We start from the raw sequence: 17,602 nt of genomic DNA, 5'->3' as shown, positions 1-17,602 counted from the left end.
CATTGAACCGACAGGGCTAAAGACCCGGGCGCAGGGGCGGCGGCGGGCGGCACGCTGCACGAGCCGGGTCCGCGGTCTCCGTGTCTCGCAGCTTTGCGCACGAGGTGCAGCATCCGGCCCCGGGGAGGGGACCGGGGCGCCGCCCGTCCCACCCTCGCCGCACCGTGGGAACCCCCATGCAACCCCGGTACCCGCGCGCTTGAAGCCGCGGCTCCGTTGAGCCCGCCTCCGACCGAGGCTGGACGAGCGAGCAGCTCGCACCTCCTGCCTCCCTCCGACTCCCGGGCCATGGCCCGAGATGCCCGGTGAGGAGCGGTGCGCGGAGGGCTGGGCTCCCCGGCGCGGAGTGGAACGAGGCAGCGGCCTGGATGTATGAACAGTCCCTATGGCTCTGCAGGAGGCGAAGCCCCAGGGCCCGAGCGAAGCTGGGCCGGCAGCGCGGGAGCCCCGGGAGCCAGGGCTCTGCGGGGCGGGCGGGATCGCCGCGCGTTGCCAGGGCGTGAGAAGCTCCGGGGCCCGCGGGTCCGAGGATGTGCTGCTGCTGCGGCCGCTGCTGCTGGGACTCTTGCTGCTGGCTGCCCTCTCAGGGCACTGCCGGGCCGACTCGGGTAAGCGCTTGGCAGCGGCTCTGCTCCCGCGGCGGTGTCTGGAGCAGCGTAACCGCGTGGTAGTGGGTGGTGGGCTCTTTGCAGCACCGCTGGGCTTTTCTCTGCCCTTAGCAGTTGCACCAGCTGGTGAACTGTCAGAAATCTGTCTCTGAGAAGGCATCGTGGGCGGTGAAGAAAGAGGCACGTTCTTATCTTTTTTTTTTTTTTTCTGAACAAGTTGTAAATGCTTCCTGGTGGTCCCACAAACACGTTCGTTTAGCTAGACATGGTGTTGTTAGGATAACATAAAAGGGACCTGTTCAGTCGGACGTGTTGGGGGATGTTTTGGGCTTCCCGTTGCTAGTATTCACTTGTCTTATAACTGCAAGGAATGACCTGAGAGTTTGAAACAATTTCTGTGTCGAAATAGCATTTCTCCCTTTGCTCATAAAGGTTTAACCCCTTTCCTTTTGGGAATCAGGTACTTAAAATAATTGCTTGCATTTTGCAAAAGGTTCAGGCATTGATCAAATGTATACCTATTATTTACAAGAGGCTTGTTGAAGAACAGTCACGCTTGGTGCTCAGATCACCAATGATCCTTCGGAAACAGATTTGTGTAATTCCGTGGACAATTTTGTGGATCTGTTGTAACTATTTGGGAGGAATTATTCTGCTGAAGTGCTTTGAAACTTGCACTGCGCCGTCAGCCATGGTCTTTGAAATACGAATGATGGCTATGACTCCCTTACAGGGCAAGCTTCTGTGTTTGTGGTGGAATTCTGGACTACAGATGCATTTAGCTTATCAAACACAAACCTCTCATTTTAAGTAACTGGTTTCTGTAGTGCTGCAGCTTCTAGTAAGGACCAAGGACTCACCCCCACCACGTGCCGGTGTATGCCCTTTCCCCATATCAGATCGGAAGTCCCAGTTTTGAAGGAACTTATACCAGTTTTAAATTAAGTGTTCTGGTGGGCTATATGTATATAACTGTTTAATTTAAAACCATTTTCTTTTGATTCACTTTAAAGTCACTGACATGAGGGGGTCTGTGTGTTCAGGAATTTCTGTTGTGATTCTTTCTAGTAGTTCCAAAATTGAGTAGTTGGCCTTTTAGGGACTCCAACCCTCTGGCTTTATATATGGGGCACAATGTTGAGAGAGAAGTCATGAAGAAGGCATAAGGAAGTCCTTTAGTGACCACTGGCTCAGAATCACAGAGGTTTTGCTTAACACGCATCCAGTTCCTGATAGTCCTGTAAACCGTTGGAGAGCTTTTCCCCCTTGGATGTGGCTCATTTGAGTGCAGAGACGGAGAACTACTCGGCCCTCTGTGGCATGTGAGATTTAACTCTCCTGTATTGTCCCATTCAGCTCAAGATGAGCCGGTTTTCTTTGACAGGGTTTTGGATTTCTGGTCTCCCTTCCAACCTTTGTATTTGGCTCCTTCTCAATCTCTGAGTCTTGGCTTGGCTCATCTCTCAGTCAGCCAGAACCTTCTCCAGGCGACTTGTCATCTTCATCTTTTGCTCTTAGTTTGGGGTAACACCCCCCACCCCCATGTTTTTTTTTCCCTTGCAGTATACTGGTTGGGAGACATAAGCCTAGGCTAGGCAATTGCAATGAAAGTGACTGTCATTCAGACAGCTGTTCTCTGAGGCCCTTTATTAGAGTTGGTTTCTCTGTGCTTCAGGGGTGCCTTTCCTGCTGTCACCCTCCGGGTTCAGTTTTCCACGGACAAGGCCACCTGTGGCTTCACTGTCTGCCTCTGAGCTTTGCAGCATCCTTGGCTTCACCACGGATTCCATTCTGAGGACCGGCTTCTGTTTGGCAGAGTGAGCACTGGGTGTCCAGTCTGGCCGTATCGCTTTTTTTCATATGTTCTCTGATTCCAGCTTCTTTGCAGCCTGGGAGAGGCCTGGCCTTCATACAGGACATCCCGAGAAGCTTGTGGGAGAAAGCCTTGTCTGGAGGGAAATGGGAGGACAGGGGACTCTTGCTGGGGACTCTTGACTTTCCACCTTGTCTGGAGCTTGCTCTGATGGGCGGCTGTAGCTCCATGCTGTTCTCTGCGGCATGTGTCCTGTGCAGAGTTATCCGAGAGGCGGAACCAGTGACCTGTCCCATTCTGCTGGAAGCCCTGACTGCCTCCGAGCCTGTCATTTACATCTTTATGCTTTTTGATTTTCAACAAGGCTAACTCAAACATCTGCCTTTGTTGGGAAAATGGACAAAAATAGGTTTGTTTCTGGAAAATACTGCCTGAATTCCTAGCACCTTGGTTGCAGGGCCTTTGCAGAGTGTCCTGAGCTGGCTCCACCACCCTCCTTGTCCCTTTGCCTGAATCCCACATAAAGGGGAGTCTGCGGTCGGTCACACTTCGTGCCCCCTCGAAGGCACCCTCTCCCGGCTGTCCCATGGAACCCCTGCTCACAGGCTTCTGTCCCTGTCCCTTTTCTTCTAGGAGAGAAGCTCCTGAAGGGCAATGCCTTTCATTCTCTTCTGCCATCTGGGTTCCAGGCAACAATGGCAGAGTACAAATCTGCAGTCCGACCTTCCCTAACTGCATCCCCGTTTAGTGCACATCTGCAAACGTTTAATGTGTCGGCTGTGTGTAGTCAAAGCTCTCATCCCCTTGTGGGCCTCTGCTCAATGTGACCTTGGCCTCCGTGACCCTTGTTTCCCTCTCCCATGTGAAATAGGGGTAGTAAAGGCTCTGCTGTCACTGGGTGGGTGCACTGATTTGGTGATTGCGGCAAAGTATAAAACAGTGCTTGACACGTAGCTGCTCACAGACTGCCACTGCTCTCACGGAGATGGCAGGAACTGCCTGCATGTTTGTTTTGCCAGACCGGGGGTGGGGGGGATTGGGGGTGGAGGGTGGGGGGGGTGGGGGGGTGGGGGGGTGGGGGGTAGGGGGTGGGGGGGCGGCTGGGGTAGGGGATATGGACTTGAATGTGGAGCCACCGTTTTGCAGAAGTCTCTCCCGAAGAGGGACTTGAACTCTATTTACCTACTATGTGAGCAGAGCAATAAAGTCGGACTGCCGTTCATTTTAAGGAGAGTTGGGGGTGGGGCCCTGAAGGGCGGGTAGGTTGTCAGGGTCGATGGTGGCATTCCAGGTCAAGGACAATTAAAGGGTTCTTTGTATCCAGAGCCCAGGGTGGAGGAGGACCCAGCACTCTGCCTTGCCCTGGGGCTTCCGCACGCCCTCTTCCAGGCCAGGGTGGCTTCTGCAGCCACTGGATTTGTTCTCCACCAGCTGTTTCCCTAATGCTTAAGGTGATGCCCAGGATGGACGAGGAACCTGGTAATGATTCAGCTTCTCACATTCTCCCCCTTCAACCTGGTCGACTCTGTTAGATTATTTCGTTTAAGTAACTCACAGGAATTTATGAGCGGCTGCTTTATTTGAGGATGGGTCTGCTCATGTCGGGGGCCCTCCAGTTTAGTACACCATGAACGGGAGATAGCTTTACCCTGTGTGTCTTCCTTGCCCTTCCCCAACCTCCTTGTACACGCCACCAAGTCGAAGCCCCATTCCATAGATTCTACATGCCGTTCATGCGTGCATTCATGCCTTCATCTGCCTATTCACTTCACTGCCCATTCATCCAGTCATTCAGTCTGTGCTTTGATGCCTCAATACCCTTGGCTTATAGTAAGGAATCCAAACAAGATCCCATATTTTATGCTATTTGAAAGTGGCCCAGTACTTTTCAAAGCTGACTGAGGATATGAATCACGTGAAGATCCTGTTAAAATTCAGGCTGTGATTCAGTTGGTCTGGGACAAGGTATAAGGGGAGGTTCTGTAGCTAAAACTAAAGGAAGCTGGGAGGAGCTTGGCAGCGCGGTGCAGCTCCTGGACAGGGTGGTAGTGCGCCTTTAAAACCACACGGAACACAAAGCCTGAGACGGTGTCTACAGACCCCCTTTGAGCAGCAAGTAATGATAAGTAAATATGGTGGGTTCTGTTGAGAGAATAAGGCACCCGTGCTATTTTTATGGGATAGTTAGGGAGGGGCCGGGATGAGATGACGGGGAGCATTGACAGCACAGTGGCTGCGGTGGGGGTTCTCCAGGAGGAGGAACACGCAAGGTTCGAGGTAGCCTGAGAATGGCAGAGAGGACGGTGCAGGACCAGAGGAAAGCGGCGAGAAGTGAGGCTGAGGAGCCATGGGGCTGAAATCCACGCTGAGGATGAAGACAATGTGGACAGTGGGAGGGGGAGACGGTCGGCATGGGAGGGGAGCGTGTGGACGTGCTGTGACCTGGTAGAATTACATGATGAAGTGCAAGGGCAGGAGAGGAAGAGGAGAAGCAGCGTGGCTTTGCCAGCTGCTGAGATCTCTGGGTTAGCCACGCTCGGCGAATGCTCGGGTGGCAGATGTGGAGGTGTTTGGTGGTTGTGAGAGTGGCAGGGACAGACGCCTTCAGTGGGTTCCAAATCTCCAGGGGGCTCAAGAGAGGAGGAAGAGACACCAAGATAATTAAGAAGGCATCCCAGACACCCACTCTTTCCTATATTTGAGACATGAGTTTTCTATTAGCCTCAGACTCCTGAGCTCTGGAGTTACAGGTGTGTGCCACCATCACATGAGACCCGTGAAGCTTTTCTCCTATAAAGTTTAGTAATAGCAGAGTCGTGACGCGTTACGATGGGTTTGTACCAGGTCTGTAGGTACATACCTGTAATCCCAGTATTGGAGAGGCTGACACAGGAAGACTGCCAGTTTGAAGCCAGGCTGCAATACATAGTGAGATTCTATATAGCTAACTAACAGACACCTCCCATTGCAAATGAAAACAAAAATGTGGGAAAAGTTACATATAATCACATTTTTCTCTTTCCTTTTAGTGTTAAAAATAAGGAAATTGTAACACTGGTGCCTGCCCTGCACCAAATAGAAATGGTCCAGACAAACCCATTTTGAGCTTCAGCAGTGTGCACTGGTTATCATTAGCACTAAGAAGTCACTTGCAGGATAGCTCAGGCCTTGCCATTTTCCCACCCTACCCTGACCAAGTAAAGGAGATCTTGGAAACAGGGGCACTGTGCTTTAATTCAGATGTGGAACAGGAGTTAGCTCTCCATTCCTGCCCCCACATCTCTCTGTAAAAAAATCACTGTAGAAACTTGATTCTGAAGTGCAGATGACAATTGGAGAAGCTCATAGCAGCTGACCTGGCCTGAGTCTTACATCACTGGACTATGGCCTTGGGATATGCCAAGTACACACACACACACACACACACACACACACACACACACACACACACACACACTTCGTCTTCACAAACCTCCTCTCGACGAACAACAACTGTACTCTTCTTTAAACAAAAATGAATGGTTGGATTGACCCTAAAACATTTTCGTTGCTTGACAACATATGAGAGACGATCTCTAAACACACAGAGGGACACATTATTCAAGGTTATGGGATGGCTGCCACGGATGGTGACTCTTTGGGGATTTCAGGACCAAAGGAGCAGTCAGCAGCTGGGTGTTGTTGAGAGTTAGCATTACTGCAGCTGCAGGGAGGTGGTGTTGAGTTGCATTGTTGGACAGTACTTAGCAGGCATTTGGGGGGGCATTCCAGGCTCTCACTGTGGGGGTTCAGGAGAGATCAAGCCAGCCTGGCCCTTGTCCTTTAAGCAGCTGGTGTGTGGAGTGATGGGTCAGTGAAATGCCCTCACGAGTCAGGTCAGACAGCAAGACAGACTGTCACCCTCCCATGAGACCTCAGAGACAGCCCATGAGGGGTTGGGACTGCAAAGGCCGCTGTTCCAACTTCTCAGTATCCTTGTTTGCAAAGGTCACTGACTAATCCAGACTCTTGAAACGCTGTTCTGTACAAAGGGTGCACACTGGGGAGCCACAGGGTTTTGATTTTCATTTTCAGACAGGGTAGCTTAGGTTGGCCCAAACTCACTGTGTAGATCAAGATGACTTTGAACTCTAAATACTCTAGCCTGTCCCTCCTGAGTGCTGGGGTTACAGGTATACACCATCATGCCTTGCTTATGTGGTGCTGGGAGCCAGCCCAGGGCTTTGTGCAGGTTGAGCAAGCCTTCAGCCAGCTGAGCTCCATCTCCAAATCCTCTCTCCTCCTCCTCCTCCTCCTCCTCCTCCTCCTCCTCCTCCTCCTCCTCCTCCTCCTCCTCCTCTTCCTCCTTCTCCTATCAAGTATATGAAGACATACTTTATGTCTGGTAACGTGACCCCTTTTAGGTGCATTTCGTGAGATGCTTTGACAGAAGTATACATTGGATCCACATCACAATCCAGATACAAAACATTTCTATTATCCCCCAAAAGTTTCCTCCTGCCCCACCAAGGGTAGAGCCGCCATCAATCTGCCCTTCACACTTTGGTTTTTCTAGATGGTCACATGGACGGGATCATTAACACGTGTGACTTACAGCGTGTAGCTTCTTTCACACCCTCAAGCATCATGCAAGTCATCACCTGCATCCTGGTGTGGTTTTTTTTTTAGTGGTGGAATAGTATTCCTCCCTCACCACAATTTGCTTATCCGTGTTGATGCACATTTGGATTGTTTTCAGGTTTTGACCGAGGAGGCTTTGTTTGGACAGTTTTCTTCCGCTTGAGTGGGTTAGGGTAGAATCCTGAGTTCAGTGTTGGGTATGTGTTTAACCTTGTAAAAGCGTTGAAGTCTTCCAAAGAGGCCACCCAGTTTTGCATTCCAGCAGCAATGTGTGAGTCTTAGCAGCCCCTCCTTGTCCCCACTGGTCTGATTCTTTCCCCCTTTAATTTAAATTTCAACCACTGCAATGGTTGGTTGATTGTTACCCTCCTTGTGGGCTTAGTTTACACGTCTCTGATTACTAATAATGCTACTGTGTCTCTTTTCATGTTCTTCTTTTCCTGTCTGTTAAATCTTTTGTGAATTCAAACAATTGGATTGCTTGTTTTCTTTTGTTTGAATTTTCCTGGCCAGGCCTTTATCAGATACGTGCTTTGCAAATGTACTTTTTCCTTATTTGTGGGCTTCCATTTTTATCTTATTAATACTATTTTTCAAAGAACAAATGTTTTAAATTGGATTAGCTTTATCAGCTTTTAAATTTAAGGACTGTGACTGTGGTTCTGTCTCTCTCTCTCTCTCTCTCTCTCTCTCTCTCTCTCTCTCTCTCTCTCTCTCTCTCTCTCTCTCTGTGTGTGTGTGTGTTCTAGGATAGAAATTTCTGCCAGCCCACTTCTGGCAGTTTTATGTTTTTTATCTTTGCTTAGAATTGTGATCCATTCATGTTAATTTTTATGCTGTACGAAGTAAGAGTCAAGGCTTCATTTTATATACAGATGCTTAATTGCTCCCGAGCCATGCTTTGAAAAGCTTACCACTGTTCCATGGCCTGCCTCAGCACCACATGTGTGGGGTTTCTATCCGGACCCTGTGGCTCGTTCTGCTCATCTCTGCTTCTCTCTGGATGCCAACACAAACCATGATCTCTCTAGTTCATGGTTCTGAATTTTAGTGTCATTAATAATTTGTCGTTGCAGAGTTCTATGCTGAGCATTGTATGGTTTCTTTTCCTGGTCTTTGCCACATAGATGGTCCTTCCTCGGCTGTCACAGCAATAATACTGTGACATTTCTAAGTGTCCACTGGGGAGTAAGATCACTCTCAGTTGAATTCCACCGCCTTAGCTTCATAGAAAGTCTTGGAATCAGACAGTGAGAATACTGTCTGTTTATTTGAATTTTGAGATGGGCTCTCATCCTGGGTAGCCTAGGCTGGCTCAGAACTCCCTACACAGACCAGGCTGTCTGAGACAGCCATTCTTCTGCGTCGTCTTCAGAGAGCTGGATTGCTTGCATGGGCACATGTGTCTCCATCTATTTAGTGTGTGTGTGTGTGTGTGTGTGTGTGTGTGTGTATGTGTTTCATATTTTTCAAGACTTTGGTAAGCAGTACTTAAATGTTTTATTGTTATATACAAATGTGATTCAAGAATATCAACTTTATTGGACTAGAGAGCATGCTCAGTTGTTAAAAGCACTGGCTGCTCTTGCAGAGAACCCAAATTTAATTTCCAGCACCCACATGGAGGCCCAGAACCGCCTGTAACTCAAGTTCCAGGGTATCTGGCACCCTCTTCTGGTCTCCATGGAAACTGCACACACATGGTATACAGACGTGCAGGCATACATCCATACACATAAATAAATAAACACACTTTGTCATAGAATTCTTCCAAATTCACTCCAGTTTTAGTAGCATTTAGTAAAACTTTGAGGGGTTCTGTAAATGCAAAATCACTTTATCTGTGATTGAAAGCAATTTTGTTTCTTTTAAATCTATATGTTTTGAAATTTTTTTCTTGCCTGATTACACAGACTAGAACTTCCAGCACATTGCTCAGTAGGGACAGGGAGTGTGGACATTCTTGTTTTGACCACTTCTGGAGGACCACACCCCACTGTGACCTAGGATGCTGCGTACAGTTTCATTCTGTCTTGAAGAGTCCCTTTATCTGGGTGAAGAAACTCCCTTCTTAGTCTAGCTTACTGTGAATTTTTACGTCTTTTTACTTTCTCTGTCTATACTAACATGAAGACAAAACCTTTACTTATCAGCCTTTAACAAGGAAGGCAGCGTGACTTGAGTATAGAAAGTTGGAAGCTAAGCTTAGCTGTTGGGATGCTCTCTAGCTTAGTCACGGTGTGAGTTCCTTCCATGATATGAGTTCTGGTATTCTAGAAGTTTTTAAATATATATTTTAATTTAAGTGTATGTATGTGTGAAGTGCCCTGGGAGTCAGCAGAGGCACTGGGGTTAGAAACAGCTGTGAGCTAGGGGCTGAATCTGGGACATCTGCAAGAGAAGTGGGCGCCTAACCACGGAGCCATTTCCCCACCCCTTCCAATAGTTATAAAAGGAAATGCTAAGCTCCTGGGGTATAGCAATCTATTTTTTTTCTTTTTGAGACAGAATCATATTCTGTAATTGAGGCTGTCCTCAAACTCACCATGTAGCCTAGGCTGGCCTTGAACATACAACAACCTTTTCTAGGCTTCAGAGTACTGGGAAGGCTGGCATAAACTACCACACCCAGCTGTGTTTTATTCAAGAAAAACTTTGGTATGGTTTTAGTGTAAAGGTAATGCTGGTCTAAAATAGGGAAGTACTTTCCCCTGTATTATTGAAAGGTTTGAATAGTATTGATATTATTTCTCCCTCAAGATCTTTTAGTCTTAGTCAGGTGTGATAACATATACCTTTTTCCTAACACTTGGGAGGCAGACACAGGCTAATTTCTGTTAGATGCCAGCCTGGTCTACATAGTGAGTTCCAGGCCAGCCAGAGCTACATAGTAAAACCTTACTTTAAACAAATAAAACAAACAAACAAACAAAAAACCCCAAAACCAAATAATAACTACAACAAGAATACAACACGACCTCCACCACAGCCCCCGCCCCCAAACAACAAAACATCAGTGGCCTTTTAAAGATGAAACTAATGATCACTGAAGTTAAGAAATATTGCCCCCCCCTACGCCCCGCCGCCAGCGCCTGCCTTATCCTCTGGGTGGAGTCTGCCCTTGTCCTCAGGCATGCCCAGGGGTACTATAAACATCCAGGTTCCTGGAGAAACAGCTAGAGTGCTGGAAATCAAGTTGGGTGAGCCCAGGAGGCAGAGGCTATGGCATAGCCGTTACTCATCAACTCAGTGCTATACCTGCTTTTTTGCTACTTTGTGGGTTCCTTTTTCTTCCACCCTTTCAACCCCCTAACACTAGAAAGGAGAGAAAAAAGCATAGAGAAGAAAGGAAAGAGATGCTGAATAAAGTCAGGGTTGAAAGGAGGCAGAATTTCCACTCTTAGACTGTTTCCTGCTGATGAGGAGCATAGAGTTCCTTGGGGGCAAGTTTGATCTTCATGTCAGGATATTTAATTTCTTCTTTCTTCTTCCCGGAGCATGACTACTTAACAAACTGCAACCAACACCCCACCCCACCTCTCAGGGCACTAGCCTCTGAAAAGTTCCCAGAATCCTAAACATCACACAATTGTAGAGATTATCTGTAGACGGCAAAGTCACACCTCTGCTAGAGCATGAGGCAAATCATAGTCAGCTGCTGTGGACAATTTGAAGCAGTCCCACATACTCCAGGCCTTTAGATTAAAATGAAAACATATTATTATACTATTTGTTCTTTTTAAAAGGACTCAAAATTCCAGAATTATCACTACATTTTTCAGGGTCTTAATTTTCTTTTTTTGTGAATAAAAGCCTATCTTTTCTCAAAACTCCCCTGGCTATGTGTTGACAAGTGCCAAGCTCAGTCATGGAAATCTCAGCCAAAGATTCTCACTCTGAAAAGGAAAGAATTTCCCCAGATTTCTCTGTCTTGGTTTTAACCTGAAGCCCATATTAAACTCTGGCTTAGCCTCCTCGTCTTTCTTCTTCTTCCTCTTCCTCTTCTTTTCCTCCTCCTCTTCCACCACCACCTCCTCCTTTTAATTAGAGTTGGGGCTAGAGAGATGGTTCAGCAGTTAAGAGCACTTGTGGTTCTTGTAAACAACCAGAGTTCAGTTCCCAGTACCCAGTGTAGGGCAGCTCAGTTTTCTTTAACTCCAGTTACAGGGGATCTGATGCCCTCTTTCGGATTCTGTAGGCACCTACATTCATATACACAAACCTGCACAGAGACAGATAATTAAAGGCAACATAAATCCTTAGAAATTATAATAGTAACATTTAGTTTATTAAATTCACATTAATCTCAAGCTTATTCAGTAAAATGTGCCTCCTGACTACTGGGATTAAGGGTGCATGCCACCAATTATTGCTAAGCATTGTGTTCAAACCGTAGAATGCAGATGTAAGTGAAGCCAACTGGCTGCCGCTGAAGGCCAAGGTTACTGCAGCACCAACCTTCAGTCCACTCAGGCAAGGCTTTGCCCTCCACGTCCTAAGCTTGAAGGGAATTTGATTTAGATTTTGATTTATATATGTTCAATCTATTCTGAGCTGGGAAAACATACATATAACTTCTGATGCTAGAAACACAAGATGGCTTTGGTGTTTCACAGCATGCAGTGAATAGAGGGCATCTCTAATGTTACTCCTGTGAGTCAGGGACTAGATGCTTGGAGAGATGTGACACCCCCAGGCTCCCCTCCTCCACCCTAGTAGTGAATGCTGCTCCTGTCACTTGCCTTTTTATTTACCAGATGTCAACAGCAGACTCAGCAAGGCTGAAGAAAAATGGGGAGTCTGAAAGAAAATGTGTTGAAATGAATAGTTCAGATCATAAGCCCTTGTCAAAAAGAGCTGAGCAAAACTATCTTGAAACCTACACACTTCATTATCAAATAAAATCTTTGTTTTGAGAAGAATAGGAGGATGGATTAAGAGAGCTCTTCTGAATATAATCAAATGGATAAAAGTATATACAAATCAGGACCATGGAGCCTGTCTTGGGCAGTTTTCCTGTCATGATGAATTTCATGAACTCCAAACCTTCAGTGGGATGGGGAATATTTCTTGTTTTTGATCTAGCAATACCAATATTTCAAGTGTTTTTCTATTCTGTCTCTTTAATGTTAAAAGTGTGTGTGTGTGTGTGTGTGTGTGTGTACATGTGTTTGTTTGTTTGTTTTGTTTGTTTGTTTTTTCAAGACAGGGTTTCTCTGTGTAGCCCTGGCTGTCCTGGAACTCACTCTGTAGACCATACTGGCCTCGAACTCAGAAATCCGCCTGTCTCTGCCTCCCAAGTGGTATATGTGTATATGCACACATGCACACTCATGTGCACATGCACATGCGTGCATGCAAGATACCTATGGAGGTCAGAAGAAGGCCTTGGGCTGGAGTTACAGGCTGTTGTAGGCCCTGACATAGGTCTGGGAACTGAATCTAGGTTCTCTGCAAGAGCAGCAGTGCTCTGAACCACGAAGCCTTGCCTCCAGCCCTACGTGTTTCCTTTGGATAACATGACATTACTTTTTCCTACAGGGATAACAATCCACACAGTTAGGCAGCAGACACCCAGTTGTTCAAGTTTTCAGTGTCTTTTCTATTTGAATCTCATATTGTACTTAGGAAATACAATACTTAAGAAATATTCATAATATATTTAGGAAATCATTTGCTAAAGGTTTAGGATGGTGTGGGATCCACTTCTCACTCCTTTCTGACTTAGGAACAGATTATCTAGCTCTACAAATTAACTCACATGTGTATCTCCAGGCCCCAAGACAACTTCCTGGGACATGCTCAGAACAGGAATGGGTTAGACTGACGAGGGGGCTCTAATTAACTGACAGACAATTGCTGACACCTGTGAGGGTTTGGCTCATACAGCTCTCACAACTCTATAAAGTAAGTCTGTTATTACCCTCCTGGCTTCAGATGAAGAAATCAAGGCCCAGAACAACTTAGTAGAGACTCTTCCATTTCACACGGCCAAGTATCAGAGGTAGGATTCAAACCAGGGAAGTTTATTCTATTCCTCACTGCTTTATATTTATGGAAGCCTGCAAAGTTCAGAGGGTGAGGATATTGGGTTACCTATATTGTTTTGGACCTAGTCCACCTTCCCATAGCTTGCTCCAGCTTTCTCTGCAAACTGGCTTTGGCTGAATTCTTACATAACTTCTTGGTTCTATTGTAGGCAACTCGTACATAGGACTTCACCTGCTAGAGGTGTTGTCCATATCAAGAAGTGACAGTGCATTCTTTTGAGTATCTACCTAGCCTCTATCCTGGCTCCACTCCTGAGAGGGTGAATTTGTGGCTGAGGCCTGACCTGTGGAATTAGGTGCATACCCTCCATATGATAGGACAAAAGCAGATTATTAGCATGATCCCTCCTTCAGCCAGGACTCATCTGGAAATAAGGTATATGAGGTGGGACTAATGACCCTGAATTTACGTCTTCCCAAATAACAATAACAAACAGGCCTATTAACAATACACTTTAGAAAGGTATTGTGAGGGCACATGCCTTTTCTCTCAGCACTTGGGAGGCAGAGATAGGCAGGACTCTACGTACAAGTACAGCCTGGTCTATATATCAAATTCCAGGCTAGTCAGGGTTTTGTAGTGAGACTCTTTTAAACAGTAGCAGCAGCAGCAGCAGCAGTAGCAGCAGCAACACAAAACAAAAAATCACCACCGTGCATCAACAAAAAACAAACAAACCAAAACCAGTGCTAAGCAGCTGGGTATAAGTATTCTTATCATGGCTGCTTTCAGGCCACTGCTGCCATGTGAGCTGCTGGGAAGTGATGTGTCCCATTGGTTCTACAGTGATGTAATAATTGGTCCCAGCCCAGCAACGCTTCTATCACAAATGGGCGACGTGTACCCAGTTTGTACAGGTAGTGCGTGAAGTCTCCAAGGATTGAAGAACCTAGGCTTAATAATAGGCCAATCATGTGGGTAGGCTTATAATTATGTCAAAGAGAATGAGATTTCCAGGTAGAGAGGGTGCACAGTGTCTAAAATAGCTTGGAGTTACAGGCTGTTGTAGGCCCTGACATAGGCCCTAAAATAGCTTGGAGTCTGTCATCTTAAGTGTGTGATCACGCAGGCACACAGAGACACTTGACAGAATTACATCTCCACTGATTGGGGTATCTCGTCTGGGGTGCACAATTAGCCTTTTCACAGATTTTTCACACGCTGGACCTCCATTTTCTCAAATGAGCATTGGCTTTGTCTTATGACATGGGAATGTGTAACGTCTCCTTGAGTCTGGGTGCCATCTTGGGTGTTGTTACCAACAGGCTCCTTTTCCCTCCCTTTCGGATCTGAGACATGAAACGCACGTGGTGGCCCATTGGCCGTCTTTCAGCTGAGCCCATACGGTCAGCCTCAGTTGGAGGCTTTTATTTATGATCCCAAAGCCATCTCTCAGTTCATGTAATTATGTTAAAAGCCCAGACGGCCTCATGACCACGCTCTCTGGAAGTGTGTCACTCACTGTCGCGGGTCTTGGGGCTCTTTTCTCTTGCACATCTGGGATTTTGACAGGCAGTTCTGGCTCCCATGTGCTGTGTACAATTCTTCCTGGACTCCCCATCCATCCTCCTGTGACTGTGTCATCATCCTGGCCAGCTCCTGAGCGTGCCGACCACGGGGAGAGGAGACGAGGAGACTGCCACGGTATGCATGCGCCACTTTGTTCACACATGCAACTCCAAGCGTCCTACTACCAGAAGGTCATATCTATAAAAATAGCATGATTAATTTATTCTTTTAATTTCCCTTGAGATACAGCAAGAGGAAGAAAATCACAAGATTCTTCTTTTTATGATTCATTGAAGATTTGTCCTAGTTTGTGGACTTGTTGACTTTGGAGCTGGAGGACCAATGCCTGTGAAAGAGCTAGTCCTGCATTAGACTCCAGATCAAGAGGTCTGTCTTAGTTCATCACACAACAGTACCATTAGCTGGCTCTTTGTGTCTGGTTCATTGTGTTTGGAAGAAGCTAGAGTTGAGAAGACTTTAAAGAACATGGCTGGCCTAAGGGTTACATGTCAGGTCTGGAATTTGAAAGTAGATTTGTCTCTCCAGAGGCATAAGAGGACAGGGGATTGTATAGTTTCACCTACACCATACAGTCCCACATCACACTGAACTTTTAAACATAAAGAAGAGTTGAAAGAACTATATAGTGAACACCTATATAGCTACCATGTAGGCAATATGATTGACACCTAAAAATTTTTGCCCTGACATATCATCCATCCATTAAATTTTTTTTTCTTTTTCTGGAGTTTTAGGGATTGAATATAGGGTTCTGGGCATACTAGCTAAGACTTCTGTTACCACAGTCACACCCCTCTGTCTCTGTCTCTGTCTCTGTCTGTCTGTCTGTCTGTCTCTCTCTCTCTCTGTCACCAGTGGCAGGCACCTAGACCCTCTGATCTTCCTGCTTCACCTTCTGAGGGCTGGGATGGTGGGTGTGCTTAATTGTACTCACTTTACGTGGTGCTAGGGATCCAATCCAGGGTGTGGGCACACTAGGCAAGTACTCCACCAACCTAGCCACAGGCTCAATATAAATATATATTCACAGTAAGTTTCACATACCATGTATTTCACTCCCAAGCGTTTCATTATGCACACCATGGACTGGGGGTTTTTATATTTCCATGCACACTCTTTTTGTCTGCCTCTCTATCTCTATGTTTGTCTGTCTACACCCCACTGTGTATGTGTGTGTACATGATTATCTTTTTTAAAGAAAGTTTCACTATGTACACAAGGCTGGCTCCAGTTCCGGACCCTCCTGAGCACTGAGATATAGATGTGTGCTCCCATCCTGAGCGCCTCCTGCAATCTTAATAATGAAGGCGTTTGTGCCATTTATGGAGCCCCAGGCACAAGCAGGCACTGGCCTCCTTGTCCCAGCACACAATGTGGCTGAATCCTCATGATCCCAGGCAGCTACCCAGAGCCATGAATGCCAGTGGACATGGGTCCACTGAAGGGAAGGCTGGGATGCTGAGGCAGGCTGGAGAAGGCGAGGGCCGTCTGAGTAAGGAGCATGGCTAGGGAAGGCTATCCCCAAGAAGTGACATTCGAACCAACTTTGGAAGGGTGACAATCAGATAAGCAGCCAGGCACCTGACCAAAGGGAGGAAGGGGCACTCAGTGGTCGGAAGAAGCACACTTCCTTCCTAAAGCAGAGGGAAAGTTCATGAGTTCAAACTCATCCTCCAGCAGGTGGGTTTCTAAAACATGAATATACTCACATCTTTTCGTACCTTTTTTGCCTGATTACATAGATGAATTCTACCCAGGTCCTACATGAACGAAGACCCTCTAACTCAAACGTCTCTCTACAGCTATATTACAATTGCTGCAAAGCCTTTGCATGCCCCTAACATCCTCTCCTGCCTGCTGGGTTAGCATTTGCACTTCCCCAAGACCTGAGTACAGTAGTTGTACTGGCTAGTTTTGTGTGTCAACTTGACACAGGTTGGAGTTATCACAGAGAAAGGAGCTTCAGTTGGGGAAATGCCTCCATGAGATCTAGCTATGGGGCATTTTCTCAATTAGTGATCAAGAGGGGAGGGTACCATCCCTGGGCTGGTGGTCTTGGGTTCTATAAGAGAGCAGGCTGAGCAAGCCAGTAAGGAACATCTCTCCATGGCCTCTGCATCAGCTCCTGCTTCCAACCCTGCTTGAGTTCCAGTCCTGACTTCCTTTTGTGATGAACAGCAATGCAGAAGTGTAAGCTGAATAAACCCTTTCCTCCCCAACTTGCTTCTTGGTCATGATGTTTGTGCAGGAATAGAAACCCTGACTAACCCTTTCTTGCCACGTACTCTGCTCCACAAGGTACTGGGTGCCATGTGGTTTGCTAACCTGCTGTGCCAACCTCTATGGCCACTGTCCTGTCTTCTCAAACAGACTGAACTCCTGCAAGCAGTAGTTCTCAAAAGGCAGTCCTCTAAGTACATGGGCAGCAGCCCTCCCACAGCTGCGAGCTATCTGAATAAGCTGCTGTCATCAGAGCTAGGGGCACACACGGCTGCAGCCGTGCCCATTAGCAATGAGGAGCCAAGCGAAGGAGACAACTTGCTTAGAGAAAACAGGAAGGAAACACAGCAAAACCAATCCAGCACTAAGGAAAATTGAGACACTTGACCTTCTGCACATCCCAGACCATTCAGGAAAGGTGGTCAGGAAGCTGTGCTACTACTGTAGCTGTTTTGGGTAGAATGTGGAGTCAGCTTAAGTTCCAGGGTCTGAGAGTGAGCAGAGAAGAGAGCCACAGTCAAGGCTGAGGCATGCTTGATTCATCTTAGCACAAGATCTTACACATACATAATGCACACACAATAGTGGGGTTGGTTGCAAAGAAAGAAGTGAATTTTCTGCTTTGTTCTCACCATATAAAAACTGCTTATATCTTTCCTATGCTTATGCTGCCAGCACACACACACACACACACACACACACACACACACACACACACACACACACACACAGTATAGTTCTGATGGTAGGATGGAGTATA

At 46.8% G+C, this 17,602-nt stretch overlaps 1 protein-coding gene across 1 annotated transcript in view; it reads left to right on the top strand.

Moving 5' to 3' along the window:
* The first annotated feature begins 385 nt into the window (after positions 1–385).
* Positions 386–17,602, top strand: part of Kiaa1549l (KIAA1549 like) — a 273,258-nt gene continuing 256,041 nt past the window's right edge. Inside the window, exon 1 of the mRNA XM_052181380.1 lies at positions 386–608. Coding sequence (XP_052037340.1) covers positions 386–608 — 223 coding nt within the window. The remainder of the gene's footprint in view (positions 609–17,602) is intronic.

The sequence above is a fragment of the Apodemus sylvaticus genome, chromosome 5 (genome assembly GCF_947179515.1).
Source record: "Apodemus sylvaticus chromosome 5, mApoSyl1.1, whole genome shotgun sequence".
NCBI lineage: Eukaryota > Metazoa > Chordata > Mammalia > Rodentia > Muridae > Apodemus > Apodemus sylvaticus.
Note: the sequence above shows the minus strand (reverse complement) of the source record. Positions and strands in the feature narration are given on the sequence as shown.